This window comes from Lepeophtheirus salmonis, chromosome 7 (assembly GCF_016086655.4).
Source record: "Lepeophtheirus salmonis chromosome 7, UVic_Lsal_1.4, whole genome shotgun sequence".
In the NCBI taxonomy this organism is placed as follows: Eukaryota; Metazoa; Arthropoda; class Copepoda; order Siphonostomatoida; family Caligidae; genus Lepeophtheirus; species Lepeophtheirus salmonis.
In genome coordinates this window covers 29,393,764-29,411,733 of record NC_052137.2, presented here as the reverse complement: position 1 = coordinate 29,411,733, position 17,970 = coordinate 29,393,764, and the positions used below count along the sequence as shown (strand labels likewise).

General features: G+C 32.5%; 1 protein-coding gene across 8 annotated transcripts in view; it reads left to right on the top strand.

The window, feature by feature from the left end:
- The window catches only part of ckn (CRK like proto-oncogene, adaptor protein), a 115,118-nt gene extending 99,373 nt beyond the window's left edge, over positions 1-15,745 (top strand). For 5 of the 8 annotated variants that reach the window (XM_040716295.2, XM_071889859.1, XM_040716294.2 and 2 more), the window contains 7 exons: positions 3,999-4,069; positions 9,323-9,406; positions 11,114-11,494; positions 11,902-12,114; positions 13,194-13,952; positions 14,008-14,306; positions 14,367-15,745. In XM_040716295.2, coding sequence (XP_040572229.1) covers positions 3,999-4,069; positions 9,323-9,406; positions 11,114-11,494; positions 11,902-12,114; positions 13,194-13,952; positions 14,008-14,306; positions 14,367-14,502 — 1,943 coding nt within the window. In that variant the 3' untranslated portion in view covers positions 14,503-15,745. The remainder of the gene's footprint in view (positions 1-3,998; positions 4,070-9,322; positions 9,407-11,113; positions 11,495-11,901; positions 12,115-13,193; positions 13,953-14,007; positions 14,307-14,366) is intronic. The other 3 variants (XM_071889861.1, XM_071889860.1, XM_040716293.2) reach the window with 1 other exon arrangement.
- The last annotated feature ends 2,225 nt before the right edge of the window (positions 15,746-17,970 follow it).

The window sequence follows — 17,970 nt, the reverse complement described above, 5'->3', positions numbered from 1 at the left end:
TTTTATTAATCATCGGAGATCAAAATAGATCTATCTTTAAGAAAAAAGAAGGCTCTAATAAACATTGATTAAAGTTACTATCACTTAATATTGAGAAAAACAAATTGTATCTTATTTTATGTTTGTTCCACACATCTAATGTTTACATATTTATGTAATCCATATTCTCTCCTTATCATTCATCAAGCAAATCAAAAATTTGTCTTTAAATGAACATAATATTATCAACACTCCCTCAGACAAAAAAAAAATTAGTATTATTTTTTTAATATACATAATATTTAATCTGGCATTGCGAATGCAGAGTACATAATATGAAGTGTTAAAACTTCTGCAGTCACCGTAAATCAGGTAACTAATACCATGTGATCAATAGTTGTACGAAGTAGTGGTTGTAGTTACATTTTTGGTGTGGTACAGTGTATTTTGTTGTCAGCTCTTGATTTGTCTCCTTCTTTTCCTTTTCCTAATCCGTGTTCTGAAAAACATTTGATTAGTTAAATTAGAATTAGCTCTCGTTAAGGTTCTGTGATCAATTCTCAACACTTATTGTATAATAATTCCATTTTTTTAAAGAGAAAAATTTAAAAATCAAGCGTTAAATTTTCTTGTAAAAAACAAAAAAAATTCTTTTTTTTATGCCCACCTCCTGCAGGCGCCCCTGAGTTATATACTACTTGTAAAATATTCTTTCACAATCTCAAATACCCCCTTGGAGTGCCTCCAAGTACTCCAAAAGGTACGCATATCCCAATTTGAAAACCACTTGCTTAAATAATAAATTTTGATCACATCTTAGGCTGAGAGCCAAATTGTGTCGTAACTCAAATATTTACTTAGTAAAGGCTGAATATCTCTGTTTTTAAATATTAGACTTCTAGGATGACATATATACAAAATCCGTGGACGGAAAATTGACATTGGAACAATTTCCCCTCATTTACTTACAAAATCAGAATACCCCGACCCAAAACTTGTTTAGTGTACTGGTAGAACCACCAAGCAGATTAAAACCATCGCCGCCCCTTCTCAAAGCGGTTAGGCCCCATTTGAATGCTTCAAAATGAGCCTTGATACCATGGGTCGTTTAAGACTACGGCAGGGACAACATGTATGTAATTTAAAAGCCACCGCCACTTCACAAAGCTGTTAAGTCTCTTAAATATTTAAAATGATCTACGGGCCCATGGTTTCTAATCTGCTTGGTGGTCCTTCCACTCTACAAAATAATTTTTGGGCCGAGGGTTTCTGATTTTGTTAGTAAATGATTGGAAATATTCCACAATGGCAATTTTCCTAGAACCGACAATAACACCTATATTTCTAAGTTTTGAGTTACGGCATTTTGGGCCTCAACCCCTGACCTGATCTTTGTTTTGCTACTAGGTTGATAGCTTTGCTATATACACAGCTCTTAACTAATCTATAAATCAGGGTTAGCCAATCTTTGAGGCATGGATTGCCAACTTCAACATTTCCAATCAATGAGTGTGTCCGTATCAACAATAATGGTAAAAGATATACACGATCTACAGGAATATGTTCTGATTTGTACGTCCCAGTGAATATGTTTCTTCTTGCCAGCAGTGGCACGCGTGCCAAAGGTTGCCGACCCCTGCTCTAGTTATCTGAAGGGAAAATATACCTTATACAAATATGGATCACGTAGTCTTCGCTTTGCTACTTTTATTTAAAGCTTTAACATGCGCGTTTCGCCACTTTGTTTTAAAAATTGAGTTTCCACCCCTCTTGGAGTGTTGTTTTTTATTCTTAAAAAAAACAACATTGACTTCTTCTCCCCCTATCAAATCCTTGGAACAAAATGGATTAAACTAAGACTTCAACTGCTCGTTTTCTCTGTCTGAATAAACAATTCTTTATACTCTGTAGACACTTAATCTTAAGAAAATAGTAATAAAAAACCCATTCCATTCTCCTCCTTGCATTCCACGCACATGAAATTTAAAGAAGATTCAATTTCATTTCTTTGGTTGCTTGATATTTAATTCTATTTTATGTATATATCATGCATATAAAATTACAACCGAATTATTCATTGCGTTATTTCATATTTAAAAATAAAAGTATATATATATTTGCAACTCAATCTCTTTCTCTCTCCAAATTCCGATTAGATACACATATCAACTTTTGATATAAATGTGTAGTATATAGAAGGATGGACTGAAAAGTTTCCAAACTCAACGTAAAGATGGAAGTACTCGTAAATAAAAGCTAGCCACATCTTTTTAGCATCTGTTGATAGTCATTTACCAAAGTTTGAGCCGTGCAGTTGTAGTGTGACAGTTGTTTGAGTGAGTTTATGATATTGCTTTTGTGAAAATGGACTAAATCGAGTTAATAGCTGTCATAAAATATTTTTTTTTTTTGAAAGTGTAGCCTTTAAATAGATCAAACAATAGTAGACATATAGAAGCCTGTTGTGTTAAAATTTAGCACGTCTAGGTTACTCCAACTTGGAATAATTGAGCCAAAGACAAAACATGCCTCGTTCACAAAATATTTTGCAGAGAAAAACCCCGATTATTATTTGGTCAGAGTTACAGAGATGGAAGCATCCCTGGAAGAGTTTCAAGGAGACTATGTTGAAAAATAAATATAAAAATTCATATGTCTTGTATCTTTGTTAGGTCAGAGACTCTTCAGACCAACCTCGTATATCTTACTTCTTCAAGAGAGTCATTATTTTTTGTAGTACATAGGTATATTACAGTAATTAATAGTATATACGATGGAAGGAGATGTAACTCAAGTCTCTATTCAAGGATGCATTAAAAAAATAACCATTTTTATGGTTGACTGATAATGGTTGATGAACATATTATATATTATTTTAAGCTCCTTCTTTGTCATCAAGGCGTTTTCCCACTGGGCAGTCAAATTTACACTCTATTCAACTGTTGATTTCCCCTTGCGTAAATGTTATGCGAACATTAACCTCGAATAAGCTCTTGTTGTTAAGAAGAACAAGGGCGATATATTAGGCGGAAATGAGCTTGAGCATCTGAAGGAGAAAAATTGAAAGATCAACGAAAAAGCATTTGAGTTACTTTTTCGCGCCCTTTTTTATTGTTCTGATTATACTTTTTTTTTACCCAAGGATCAGAGCTAAAACCAACTCTGGGCGCTGCTAACTTTCATCCTTTTTTTTTTGGGGGGGGGGGGGCTTAGCCCCAAAAACTATCAACACTATTATATAGATAGGTTTATTTTATATATATATAATCAGAGGCTGCCCACGATGTAGGGCCGAATAGGGGTGAATGGAAACAAAGAATGAAGGTAGACAAAAAGTGAGATAAATATGGATGTAGAAAGAGGGAGAAAAGAAGAGTGAATGGAAAATAGGTTTTATTTCGGTCTAAAACAGCCTCTTAATGAACTCGAAAGCCCAAAAAATATCCTAGAAGCATTCTTGGTTATTGTATACGTCTACTTGCTCAATTTCAGACATATCTTTTCGATCGTTTTGAATTCCATTTGTAATTACATCAAAAACAGATGTATAAATATTTGTGAAAAAAAAAAAAAAAAGGTTGTATTCACCACGAGGATAAAGGATAAAATGACGTCATCTGTGGTACTTTAAAAAATGTTTTTTTTTTGTAGGCAACTAAGTTTGGACAATAATTGATCACGTGGTCGTTGTTACGTTTAAAAAAAATTGAACGATAGAACTGACTTCTAATGGATTTCGTATCTACCTTTTTTTAAATTCTCATGGTGGGAGGGGGAGAGGTTGAGAGATGATGTTGTATTTACACATATTGTTTTATGAAATCCAATTTCTTTCAAAGGTTATCCCGCATCCCTATATCCCCTTGAAGGAGAGAGGGACCCGTGGGTGGGCATTTTTTAAATTAAAATGATCCTTACAAAGATCTGTGACAGATGTGTCTTTTTCCTTTCTTATTTATCTTATCCAGGTGGTTGTTTGATGCAAGTATTTTAATTCATCTTTTTTTTTTCCTTTGCAGTTCCTCGTCCGCAACAACAGCCCTCTTCTTCATCATCATCTACCTATAATACTCTGCGAAAAACACCTAAGGTAAGAGACATCCCATTGCCTCAATTGTTAATCGTTTAATGTATTTTTTTGAAAGTCTGTAACCTTGTGGTTGATGAAAAAAACCCTCAGAACAGAAAAAAATAACAAAGTTGTGGGTGTTTATGAAGAGAGTCTATTATTTTAACAACCCTTTCATTATTATTCACTACTCAACTCATAGTACCACTATAGAGCATTTCCATGTGACGTCAGTAAATTTAATGTTGGGGATTTGTTAACAATAAAAACCTTTCTTTTTTTTCATTAATATGATGCAAAATAAGGAACTATTATCAGGAGCGTCCGCAGGTTGTGGGCTGTAAAAAGGGATGAATTTTTCCTTTTTACTAGAATTTTTTTGGGTCATTCGGCCAAATTATGCAGCAGAGCAAAAAATAAGATTTTTATACTTTTTTCATATCAATTTAATTTTTTGTGAATAGCTATGGACTTTAGCATTTTTTCTCCCAATAATTTAAAAATTTGTAGTTAAATTTGTGAATTTTTTATCGGAAAATTTAATTTTTTTGTTAATAGCTGTAGATTTTTGAATTTTTTCCGAAAAATTTAATATTTGACATCTGTTTCACATTTTTTTCAGTTTTTTATGAATCACTGTGGATTTTTGAAATTTTTTGAATTTTTTTTAAAATTAACTATTACAATGGAAATAATAACGGATTTTTTTTTTCATTGTCCAACTTTTATCATCCCCAATCAATATTCTAAAAAATAGTTCTACAAATTTGTGGGACTTGATTATATTCAAATATAATGGGTATGAAGAAGTAAGTATACAATGAAGTTAATAAAGTCTTTATTTATTCTTAAAGTCATTTAATGAAGTTTTATTAAGATTTATTGGAAATGTATCCATTTCATTTAGTAAAAATATCAACTATGAGCCCTCAAAAAAAATGAAGGAGACTTTATTTATGGTTTAATTTTTATGACGTTAGTGAAAACGCTCTATTCTGTCATTTTGAAAAATAAATCATTAAATAAAATATCTTCCAGATGTTTACCACCATTTTTTTTTGTTAACTACAAAATGGGTTGTGGGGGGAAATAAATTAATCCTGACTAATAATTATTTGGGGATTTTGTTTTAATCTTTTCTCTTTAAAATATCCTATATACAAATATGTAGATAACATATTGAATGAGCTCATTATCTATTTGAAAATGAGGAAGGAAGTATTTGTATATTTTTGCTCAAATATTTTGTCATAAATAATGGTTTTTAAGAAGAGGAAACTGTCCTGGGGTATTTTTTGTTTGTTAAAGGAGATATGGGATTTCCTATTTACTTTTTTATTTATCATTTCGAGTTGTAATTTATGCTAATTTTACAACAGATATATGTGTATAATTCAGTAGTGTTGAGAGTCGGTCCAAGCCTGAATTTTCTTCTCAGTTCTGTCTTATGTAGTGTTGCGTCTGTCCTCATTTATTTGATACAGTTTATTTTTGGACTGGGTCTTCGGAGTGTCGATCATTGAGATTTTTTTAAAAATGGTTTATTAAAAATGTGATGTATGTAATAATATTATTACAAATATATTGCAAAAAATATTCATATTTTGATTTTTTTTGGGGGTGTGGGGGGATTGGTTTTTGGATTTGAAAAAAATAAATTCTCAGTTTGCCCGAATGACCTTTTTTTTATATTGCATATATTATTTTTACTTAGTTATATATAATTTTTCTGTTATATAACGGAATAATTAGAAATAAGGAAAAAACATCCCCGATTATGTCACGAGGGATCGATTTTACCTTATTTCAGGACCGACACAACACTAGTCTTAATTGATATATTTTCTTGACCGATTTGGACCGATATTTCGGTCGAAACCGAGATCTTAGACCATGGACTGAAATTTAATCGTTTCAAATCGTGAACCAATTTATTCCGTCTCAATCCATATGAGTTGTACAAATATGATTTATCTAAATCATTTAAATTCATATGACGTTATTATAGGTCTATATGTTCATAATTTAGAAACACAAGTGATATCATTAACAACTCATCTATAGAATCCGCCGTCTAGGCATAATTTTTAATGAGAGCGTCCCATACGGTTCGAATCTGAACTTATTTTTGAAGGACTAAATTAGTTCGGTCTCCAAAAAATCATAACACTCTCAGACAGGTTTTATTTTTCATATTAGACTTTATATACAGGGAATAAGACTGATATTTGTAATTTTTGAGCTACGATAATTTGGCACTCTAGCCTGAATATGTGACTCGTCAACACAAAAGTAAGCAATAATGATTTTTTTTACAAATTTGAGTGTGGATTATATTTGTATTCTTTGGTGGCGAATTACCGTCAAAATTCTTTCTAACAAATTATTCTGGGTAACCCTTTGGAAGTGTCGCCGCAAATTGGAATTAAAGTAAGCAACATTGATTGTCACAAAATCAATGATATTTATAGATTTTATCAGTGATGGCTTATTAATGTTTTGAGATGAATAAAATTTAAGTATAGCCTGTCACCTCAAAATCAAGCTGGAATAATTTTTCCCAAAATGAAGTGTGGATTACATTCATATTCTCCTTCATTTCTATCAAAAAATGCTTCTCATTAACCTATGTGGCAAATGCCACTTTTACTAGCCACAATTAATCGTCACAATAAATAGATTTTATTTGAAAGGATCCATATCGCAGCCAATTTAAGTCCCTTTAATCAAATAAAAGTTCAAAACTATAGTTAAAATTCTTGCATATCTTAACTAATTATAGTAATTTGAATAAGTAGCCTATAATGGACCCACATATGTCTATGAAATATTGGCCTGTATGTATTATGTTCTTATCTTAATCCTTGTACAAGATACATTTTATGTTGACAAACCACATGTGTAAATTTAAATAGTAGATAACCACTACCATGGGTATCCACAGGAGGAGGACTGGAGGAGCTATAATTCCCCCAAATTAAGGAATGTTTATTTCTTACTAGAAAATGTAATATTAAGGAAAAAAAATCGATAAATTTAATTAAATTTTTAAGATTTTTTTACAAAAAAAAAAAAAATCAGTTTTTTTCTGAATAACCCTGGATTTTTGAGATTTTTAAGAAAAGCTATGGATTTTTGAATTTTTTTACCAAAAAATTTAATTTTTTGCGAATAGCTATGGATTTTTGAAATTTTTCTGCAAAAAAATTAATTTTTTTTTTTAAAATTTATATTTGAAATATAATCTTAGAAATTTTTAGCCAAAAAATTTCAGTTTTTTTTAAATATCCCTGGATTTTTGATTTTTTTTCCAAAAAACTAAATTTTCGAGAATAGTTATGGATTTTTAAAAAAAATTCCTAAAAATTAATTTTTTTGTGAATAGCAATGTATATATTTTTGAAATTTTTACCCAAAAAATTGTGATTATTGGACTTTTTTTCTCAAAATAATTCCTAAAACCAACCCCCAAAATATGATTCTCCAGACACCCCTGACTATTTCACCTCTTCTCCTTTAAAATGACCCTTTTATGAGTTAGTTTGTGGGAGTCCCAAAGGAACGTTCGGAAACGAAGTTTAGTATTTTTGCCGTTGTTCACCAACCGCCCTTCCCAGTATTTAATGTGATATGAGTATGTAACGAATTTTGCACTATTATTGATGGGTACAAAACACGACTACAAATACATACAATGATAATCCAAACACTCATTCAAGTTCTCTTCTTTAAACCTGTTTGACTCTCTTTCTTTTTTTATTTATATAAATATAAAAAACTTAACAAAGGATTTGTAGATTACTTAATTGTTAATAGACTGAGAATAATTAAAGGTAGAAGGAATACAACCCTTAGCATGTCATTTGGTTTTCTTATGATCTAGACTCGGAGGATGTCTGTTTTTTTTTATATTTCTGTATAGATGCTTAGACATAACCTGGTCTACATTGTAATAACAACATAACTTCCTTTATTTTCTATAAATAATGTAACGCTCAATTTATTGCAGGGGTGATGAACCCAATCAGTCTACGATTAAAATGTTTCTTATAATTAAATAATAGTGTTGAGACTCGATCCAAAACTGAATTTTCTCACCGTTTGGTATTTATATGATTTTTTCTACCTTGCTAACACATACATATTCATTATGTCAGCTGTCAATGTTCCTGATTATTTTCTCCTAAGCAGTCTTCTGAACAACATTGATTGGTTAAATGAGGATGAGCTCCTTTTCTCCTGTGACCAATTCCCAACAATTATGGAGGTGGCAGAAGTATTTACAAAAGTTTTTTTTGTTTTACCTTGAAATTCTTTATGCGGCCTTTTTTTTTTAAACTGACCGTTGGGGTTTCTAGTATGCCAAAGCATTTATAAACAATATTTATTAAAGAAGTTTTGCTCTCAGTCTTCAAAATGAAGGCCCAGGAGCAGAGACGCAAAGTGATCCACAATTGGTGCTCTGCCGGAAACGCCGATAAAGATATCAACTGCATCATAAAGTACATGAAAAATGCGGTATACAATGTTGTGAAAGGGCTACACAGTGGCAGGGGTATACTTTGTGCAGTCCCCACAAGGGCAAAACGCGCATCTCTAAAAAAAAAAGTCATATTGCGCGGTACCCGCCTACCTTGGACTCAGTCATTAAAACTAATGACGGCTTTACCGAGTAGAAAGTGTCCAAAAGGGTTCCTTGCAAATTATTATTACTTAAAAACCTCTCCACAATTATGAAAAAAATAAAATTTTGGAGCTTTAAATGTTTTGTAAATACTTCTGCCCACCTTTGTTTTGTTTTTTAAATAACAACTCTGTATTTGGGAAGAATTGGACAACCGATACGGACTGATTTTGGGGCATTTTCTATGTTGCTTTTCGGAGATAAAGTTTCGTGATATATTATATTTAACAAAGTGATGTAGACGGATATTTCAGTCCAGACTGCGGTTCGAAGCACTGTATTGAAATATAAACCGCAGACTGACATTTACTTTTCCAAAAAAAAGATCATATATAACAATTTTTTTCTCTTTTCTATAATAATTTTTTTTGTTGACCGATTCAGACCGAATTTTGATTGATTTAGTTCACCCTTACAAAAATTAGAGGGGTCTCCGGTGGCTCTAAGATTTTCAGAACGAAGCTTAACACTAAGAAATAAACGTAGACTGATATGTATGTACTCTTTGAAAAAATGCCTATTAAATATTCGTTACCCATAATAAATACTAACAAAACCTCTCCATTTTTTGTTTCTTTTTTGTTTTGCAGGAGAGATTTCAACTTACTAACCGGAGTATCCAAGAAGCAGATGAAATACTAAAAATGGACGACCAAGGGATTGATATGACCCTGGTAATAATAATAATTTGTGTATCTTATTCTTTTTACATCATACCGTTATTAGACTGGTTCTTAATTTTAAGTTTTGGGGGAACATAGTTCAAAAACATTACTTTTGATTAAAAATGAAACAAATTAATTTAGGGTAATATTAGTTAATACAAGTCAAAATAGAGCAATTTATAATGAGAAAAAAAAAACTGTTTTAGATAAATATACAACTTTTTAAGTTAATTTAGTTTTGTTTTAAATTGTTAATTTCTTATTCGAAAAGAGCAAATGATTTTTTTTGTACCGCATATAGTGCGCACTTTATCTCAGTAAGACACACTCTAAACATTTTTGAAGATTGTTTCCCTCATTGTAAATGAACATTTCTTTCTTTAAATCCCCACAAATTTAAGAACCAGGTTAGTATTTATGTTATAAAATAATTTTAATTTTTTCTTCCTCGGATTGGACCCCATTCTATTGATTTGATTGGTTGATTTAAATTATCTTTATTCTATTTTATCCAACAAAAAATATATTTTCCATTCTCCTTTTGTTTTTATTATTTTTTAAATTAAAATTCTATTCTTTGATTGACGTTCTCTCAAGATAATGTATTTAGAAGCCATCTTTGTAGCTCATCTCTCCATATATATATATTAATACTAGTTTGACGTGATAAAATAATGCTTTGTTTTATTTAAGTTCGTCAGTCTCTCATTTTTCTTGATTTCCAACACCTGAAACCCATATGTACGGGAGAGAGATAAAAAGAGACGTATACATATTATGTATATCTTGACTTCTTTTCTGAGCCATGATTTATGTTGTTAAAGCCTCTTATCCTTTATATATATATGTATTTGTAACATACTCACCTATTTAAAATAAGATAATCTATTTTGTATATTAGAGTGGGTCGAAATCGATGATGGGGGATATTGGGAAATGTGTCTTAATAAAAGACATTTCTATGCCCAATTTCAGTACGATTCAACGTATTTTGAAGGTTCCCCAATTACGTAAAAACTAAGTTGTAGGTGCGCCTGTCTTTACGATAGATTGAATCATCCTCACAAAATAAATTAATTAGACGTAAAAAATGGACATTTTATAAATGTGTAATATGTATTGGGGGGGGGGGACCTCTAGAATCCATTACCTCAAGTTCATATTTGAGACTAATTATATTTAGACTTTTTCCCAATACTCTGATTTCCAAATTCGACCCACCCTAACGTACAAATGTATTTGGTAAAACATGTCATCCTTATTTTATTTTATCTGTTTTTAAAGAACACCTACTGTTTTTGACAGTTTAAGATTATTTATTCCTATTTTAATTATATCTTTATTTTTGTCGTAGATTGAAATGAATCTGTGTTGATACAATTGTATCAATTAATAGTTTCTAATTGTTAAGGATTTAACATCTTTCTTTGAATGGAATATGAATATATGTATATATTTATATATACATCACGAAATGTTAATTCACTTTTTATAGAATAGTAGGATTCAAGCCTCAAATGATAACAATCAGTGTGTTAATAAACTTATTTTACCATTTGAGTACTCTCTCAAATGAGTGGAAATTCTATTATTTATTTACATAATGATTTTCAATGTATTAAAAATGAGTTTTTACTTTACACAACAATACCTATACGTAAAAAGAATCTCTATTATTTGAGGATGTCTATATTTTCAACTTTTCTTTTTTTACAGAGTCCTGGACGTGATAGTCCCGGCCATGATAGTAATGCTAGTTCCGTAACCTTGGGATCTGCTTCATCCGGAGGATGTCGTAATTCCACAACGAGTTTAGACTCCGGTCGAGCCTCTAATTCTGCGACAGAGTCCATTCGAAGTGGTAATACCCATGTACTCCATCATCCACAAATCCATCACCATCAATCCACTAATTTGGGACCTCAATCATCGCAAAGGCTCTCCTATCAATCCTCTGTTGGATCCTCATCCAACTCATCATTCCGTCAAAGCTATCACTCCTCATCTTCTAGCTCCAGCGTTGGATCCTCTTCTATAGCTGACCATGACGGGATCTATTCGCTTAACGTTCATGATATGATATCTCGAGGCCATCCGGTATGTGAATGAAACCCCTTTTTTTCCTTTTCTGTATATGGATATAAATAAGAACAGTAATAATGAATGATATGAGTTGAATCGAGACTCTTTATACTTTATTTTATATCCGAGATTCATTAGTGATATCGGAACAATGGATGATAATACAAAAATAAATTATGTTCTTCTTTTATTTAAAGAAATAAAAAATAATTATGAAACGCTCAAAATATGACTATGATAATATGAGTTTGGTACCTTCCTTGTCTGACGGAGTCTTTTGTCATGGGTCTAACTACTCTTGTTGTTATTTTACATATCTATTCATGAGCAATTATAATCTCCGTCCTTGTATTTGAATAAGATAGGATTAGCTCTACTTTATAATTTGTGACTAATTTTTTTCCTTTTTTTTCCCTTTGAAGGATCATGAAATTCTTAATTCCTGGCTAACGGATTTGCACTTTGAAGAGTATTATGATTTATTTGTCTCTGCGGGATATGATATGCCAACAATATCTCGTATGACTCCTGAAGATCTTACTGCTATTGGGATCAAGAAGCCCAATCATCGTAAACGACTTAAAATGGAGATTGCTAAACTTAACATTGGAGATGGATTGCCTGAATATATACCCGTAAGTTGGTCAAATTTTGGGCCTGTCAAAACAAAAATAAGATAGAGTGATTATTACATTTGTATTTCTATCAACAAATTATCCTTATTAATCCTTTGGGTGGGCAATATAAAGGCTAATATACGGGCTTTAAATCAAACAACGTTTTTAAACTATAGCTGAAATTATTGAGTATCTTAATTCATCCCAGTAGTTTGAATAATAAGCCTATAAATAATTGACTCAAATATGTCCCACCTCTATGTAAAAATAATATAAACCAAAAATAACCAATTAGAAGAACTTTTGGGAGGAGAGCAGCTTAGCTGTCATGACGTGGTATTATATCGGCGGTAAGCTGCCTCGGGAGAAAGGAAATACGCACAAATCCAACAAAGACTGGAATTACTTCGATGTCGATCCTCAATTATACTTTAAAACCAACAAGGATTTACACTTATAATTCTAGAGGAGCAAACCCTCACTCTTACTCTGATGATTTGTTGGGGAGCTATAGCGACGAATATAAGTCCTCGTTAGAGAGGAGCGGTATTGGAATTATTCCTGTCTATATTTTGACTACATACAGGGTAGAATTTCTGGGTCCCCTTATTGCTGCTCCCATGTAATAAGAGCCAAGGGGGTCTTCTCCCAAACATTCTTCAAATTGTCAGGATTATCATGTTCATTTTTGTTTCTATTATTTGTTCAATGGGAGCCAATATAGATCTCTTAAATCAAAGAAAGGTTTTAAACTATAGCTCAAATTACTGAGTATCTCAACTCATCCTACAAACTTGAATAATGATATGGCAATCAAATGTATGAAGTAAAAAAGTGTGGATTTTCTCTTTTTCTTAATTTTTACTCAAAATTGTTATTATATTTTTTCTTCATTTGTTCTTCATAAAATCATATATATACATGTGCATATTCTTGTAATAGAGTGATGACCTAAATCTTTGCAAAGGTCGTTAAAATAGAATAATTAGGTACTAAACTACAATGTTTCTTCCTCTGCCTGGGACCATGAATAGTGGTTTTATTTTTATACTATTTAGTTATTTTTATGATTTAATATTTTTTATACTCTTGTATAGGATTCCTTGGAGGAATGGCTACATTGCATTCGCTTGTCTGAATATGGTCCACATTTAAGAGCTCAAGGATATAATACAGTTAATGATGCAAGTCAGATAACTATAGAAGATTTAGAAGATGTTGGCCTCTTTCGATTGGGCCATCAAAAACGCTTTCTACTTGCTGTTAAGAGGAACAAGGATTTAAAAGCAGGAAGACGCTTCACAACTCCACATCCCTCCTTAAATACAGGCGTGACTACGGTTCAGCACCATCATCCGCCCTACGACAATAATAACAGTAGTCTCTATAGAAACGAAAAATGCCAATTTACTTCATTTCAACAACCCAAATATCATCCAGATATTATAAGGATTGAGCCAACTCCCGTTCAAGTCACTCCCTCAACTCTACCACCCGATATGCCACGTCCCATGGCCCCTCTACAAATGTTCACTCACCATCGTGCTAATACATTCGTTCCACGAAGCTATGACGACACAGATATAATGCGAAAGGCTGAAGAGTCTGTGCTCATTCATAATCACCATCATCAGCCCATGAGAAACTCTTCGTCCAATGGTGGGGACGGAACATTACCCAGGCCAAAAGGCTATGTTAAACCTAGACCTATTGCTAAGGTTGTTGCTAAAACTAGAGAAAATCCCTGTATTGAGAGAGTTGAGGATGATTTGACCAAGGATTTAAAGATTTGTTCTTCGTCCCTTGGTCGAACTGCTCGCTCGTGCTCTGATGGGTTTAGAGCCTCGCTTAGACAAGTAAGTTTTGTATATTTAGTTATGTGTACATATATTTAATACTCGTTATGTGTAGTTTCATGGCCCAAGTTTGGATTCTTCATCCACGTCTCCTCCTCCACCCGCCCCTGAATGTGATGGAATAATTCCCTTTGCCAATGAAAACGCAGGTACTATTCGCATGAGATCTGGGAGCACTCATATTCATGATGTCTCCAACTACGATTGGAATCCCCAATCATCCAAGGAACACCATGACTCTCCCCTCGAAGATGATCCCAAGTCTAGTCAATTGATTCAACAACAAAGGCAGGCCCAACAGCCTCAACAACAAACAAACCACTCAGCGCAGCTCAAATCCACTTTAATTCAAAGGTAAGCATTCCTACATACACCCAAACTTTGCAATTTTCTAAAGGCTCTCTCTTCATTTAGGCAAGGACGAACAGCAGGAGATGTCTTAAATGATATAGGAAGTATGTTGGCCGATTTAACAGACGAATTAGATGCAATGCTGCATATGGATCAGTCCGAAAACTCAAAAAATCCATCTGCTACATCGTCCTCATAAAATAGCAAGAACGACTCCTTTTACATTGATAATAATTTTATAGACATTCTTGAGACTACTTTTTCAATTATTCTTAACTTTAATATGTAATGTTATATCCTTTTTTTTCTGTTAAATCGTTGTTAATTACATCTTTCGAATTATTTTTTAACTCAATCATTATTTTTTACATTATTATAATCAAGCCTTAACCCCCCCCCCTCCCCGCCTCGATTAAGAGCCTTGCTTTTTTATTACAAAATTTAAACAACATTTATCTTTATTGCAATTACATACTTCAAATGCTTCATATGACAATAAGTCATTTGAGAGAGAGAGACGGAAATAAGAGGGTTTTTTTAAATGATAAAATACCTAATTATGAATCCGTATGAGCTATAGAAAATGTGCCTAAAGTCCACATACTAATGATTTTATTTTGTACCCTCTGTTTCATAGCGGTTTTTTTATTTTATTTTTAAAACTTAATATGACTTATTTTATTCTAATTAAATACGCTCTGTAAACCCAGTGAAGAATCTCACCATTCATTTTGTATTTTTCTTTTTTTTTTTTTTTTTTTTTTTGGAAGAAGCCACCTCAGAAACCCCAACACACGTTTATTTATCCGAGTCAGATATATTTGATAATTGTATAAATAATTAGGATGATTTCTTTCTTTTACAATATGATTTATATATAAATAACACACCTATTTTTTCAACCCCCCAAGAAAAGGATTATTTTACGATACATATTTTAGTCATTCCAAAATGAATGAATGTTTGTTTGTTTATTACTTTGAAATATTTTTGAAAAGGATAACACGTCATGTAAATATGAAGGGCTCTTATAATTAATATATATTTTTCATGTGTGGGTTGGAAACCGCAGTAAGGCCACCCCGCATTTACGACCCCATTTGACTTTTTTATCGTTACATATTATATATTCAAATAATATCAAAAGATTTTTTGATAGCATATTTTTTTCCTTCATTTCCTGAATCAGGAGGGATTTAATTATATTATTTTTATTTTTAACAAAAAACTAATTTCAATATTTTCTTTTGTAACAACGGATTTTCATACATAGCAATTGCTACAGATTATATAGATTTTTTTTAATGATTTAAAAAAAAAACCAAGCAAAGGAACTATGTAATTTCATTTTATTTTCAAGCCCTTTGAGCTTTGTGTGTGTGTGTTGTTTTTATTTTTTTTTCTAATTAGATGATACTCAAATAAACTTTTGATTAAGACTATATAACTCGATTATAACTTTTTATTTATTTATTCCCTCTATCAGAAAGATCAATATTATTTTCCTCATAGGGGTGCGTAGTTGTTGAGATCTGGACATTTATAAAAGAGAGTAACTAGAATGGGCACTCGTTAGAGTGCAAAACCTCTGCCTAAAATAAAATTATATTTTTGAATCTCAATTTTTCCCAAAGCTATGGTAGATTATGCATTTTTTATGTTTTGTATTACCTTGAAGTTTAATCTTGACCTCTCAAAATTGAATGGCCTCGTACTGTGACCATACATCGTAATCTTCGTACCAAGTTTGATTAAAATTGATCCGTAACTTTTGCAGTAATCCTGGTGACTAACAAACAAACAAATGAGGGCAAAAAATAACCTCTGTCCAATTTCGTTGGCAAAGATAATCAGAAAAACACAAGATATCACCCCCCTACAAAGAAAAGTATCACAATCATGGAACCATGGCCTCAAAAAAGAGACCAAAGAATCGAGATAACTACTCGTATGTCTTTCACGCGACACACACGCCTAAATAGATATGTAACTTGACTTGACTTGGACAAGCAGGTATACTATTTATAACGCAAAGGAGGCTATTAATCACTGTATTGCCATATAGAAGAGCTGCACCGACACACACAGGAAAAGTTACAGACTTTTTTAGAGACCAACATTCCACTCGGGCCTAAAAAAATGAGGCTAGCATACTCGCCAGATGCCAACCCGCTCGACTGGTTTTTTTGTCACATCCCTGCCGGGTACCGAATGTCGAAGCCCTCAAAGCTTCCATTGATAAGCATAGGAACTCAATGAGCCCCAATAACATTACTATCACCTTTCAGAGGTCCCAGAGGCGCATCAAGGAAATGGCAATACATGTGCCAACATCTGTCCAAAGTTTAGTTATTGTAGCTCCGAAATTAAACTTGTTATAATTACAGAGGCAAAATGAGTTTTTAATTTCGCATCCGGTTGGAGTGTGCAATTTCGATTATAGTCTGTATTTCTCTATTCCAAATATGAATGAGTCAAGAATATTGGCAAATTTCTTCCACATAACTTGAGATCAGACTTTGGTTGACTCTTGAGTTTAGGATAAAGTTGATTTTGTATGATTAACGGATTCCAAATTCCATTACATTGTGTAAACATATACTAGGATCTATCCAGCTAATTCAAGAGGAAAACCTGTTAGGTGCTACTAATTGAACCATTATCGACCCCAATGACACCAAGGTCCCTAATATGTAATTTATGAGAGGTCGTGTTTAGTAACTGTTAATGTCCTGGTTGACTAAAAAAACAACTTTTACAAGGTGCTTCACATTGAAATCAAGCTGATTTAAGTTATGAGCAAAAATCGAAATAAAACGTGAAAGTGTTACAATTCCCTTGGCCAATAGCTATAAAGTTGTGGAAATTTGCAAAACTGAAGACGTGAGCCATCTCTGATTGGCTTTTGGACAATTCCGTACAGAGGAGCGCTGTTATCTCAATGTGTTCTCATGGTGGGTCTAGGACAATGTTTTTGTTAGCAATCCTCTGCTCAATAATGAGTTCTACAATATTGCTCATAGGAAAATTGTAAAAAAAAACAACTCTTAACCTCTCAAAATTTGCATAATAGAGTTGAGTAAATAATAACGGTTGGCCTAGAATGTTACCAACACCCCCCCCCTCCCCCCGCCCACTATAAATTATGCTTGTTTGTTAATCCATGAGTCTTTTCTAACATGACTAAACCATCAGGTCTAATGATAATTACTAACGGAGAAGTGATTAGCGCTTCTTAGATTCAAATCATTGCCATTTTTGTTTTTCTTATTGTCTTAATTTGACAGCAAGATTTTTAGTAGAAAGGAAGAGAGTGTGTGCCCGTTACACGGAATGTGAGCCCAGACTCAAATGTCAACAGCAAAATTTTGGGGAGAGAACGCCTCACTAATACATAAATAATGGACTCAAGCAATTAATGATGTAACACGTACAGACCAGAGAGACTGACGTAAATTTTTGTGAACACAATAATATGGAGAAAAGATCAGAGAATGATATCTGTCACACGTACTTCCATAAGAAACATATTATAAATGTATACAGAACAAGCAGGTATCATTAATCAAAAAACAATCACGTTTATGCTTCAACCAACCTACGAACATGAAATTGAAGAAGAAAACAAAGTTTTAATTAGTTTTTATTATTTCTCGAACGAATAAAA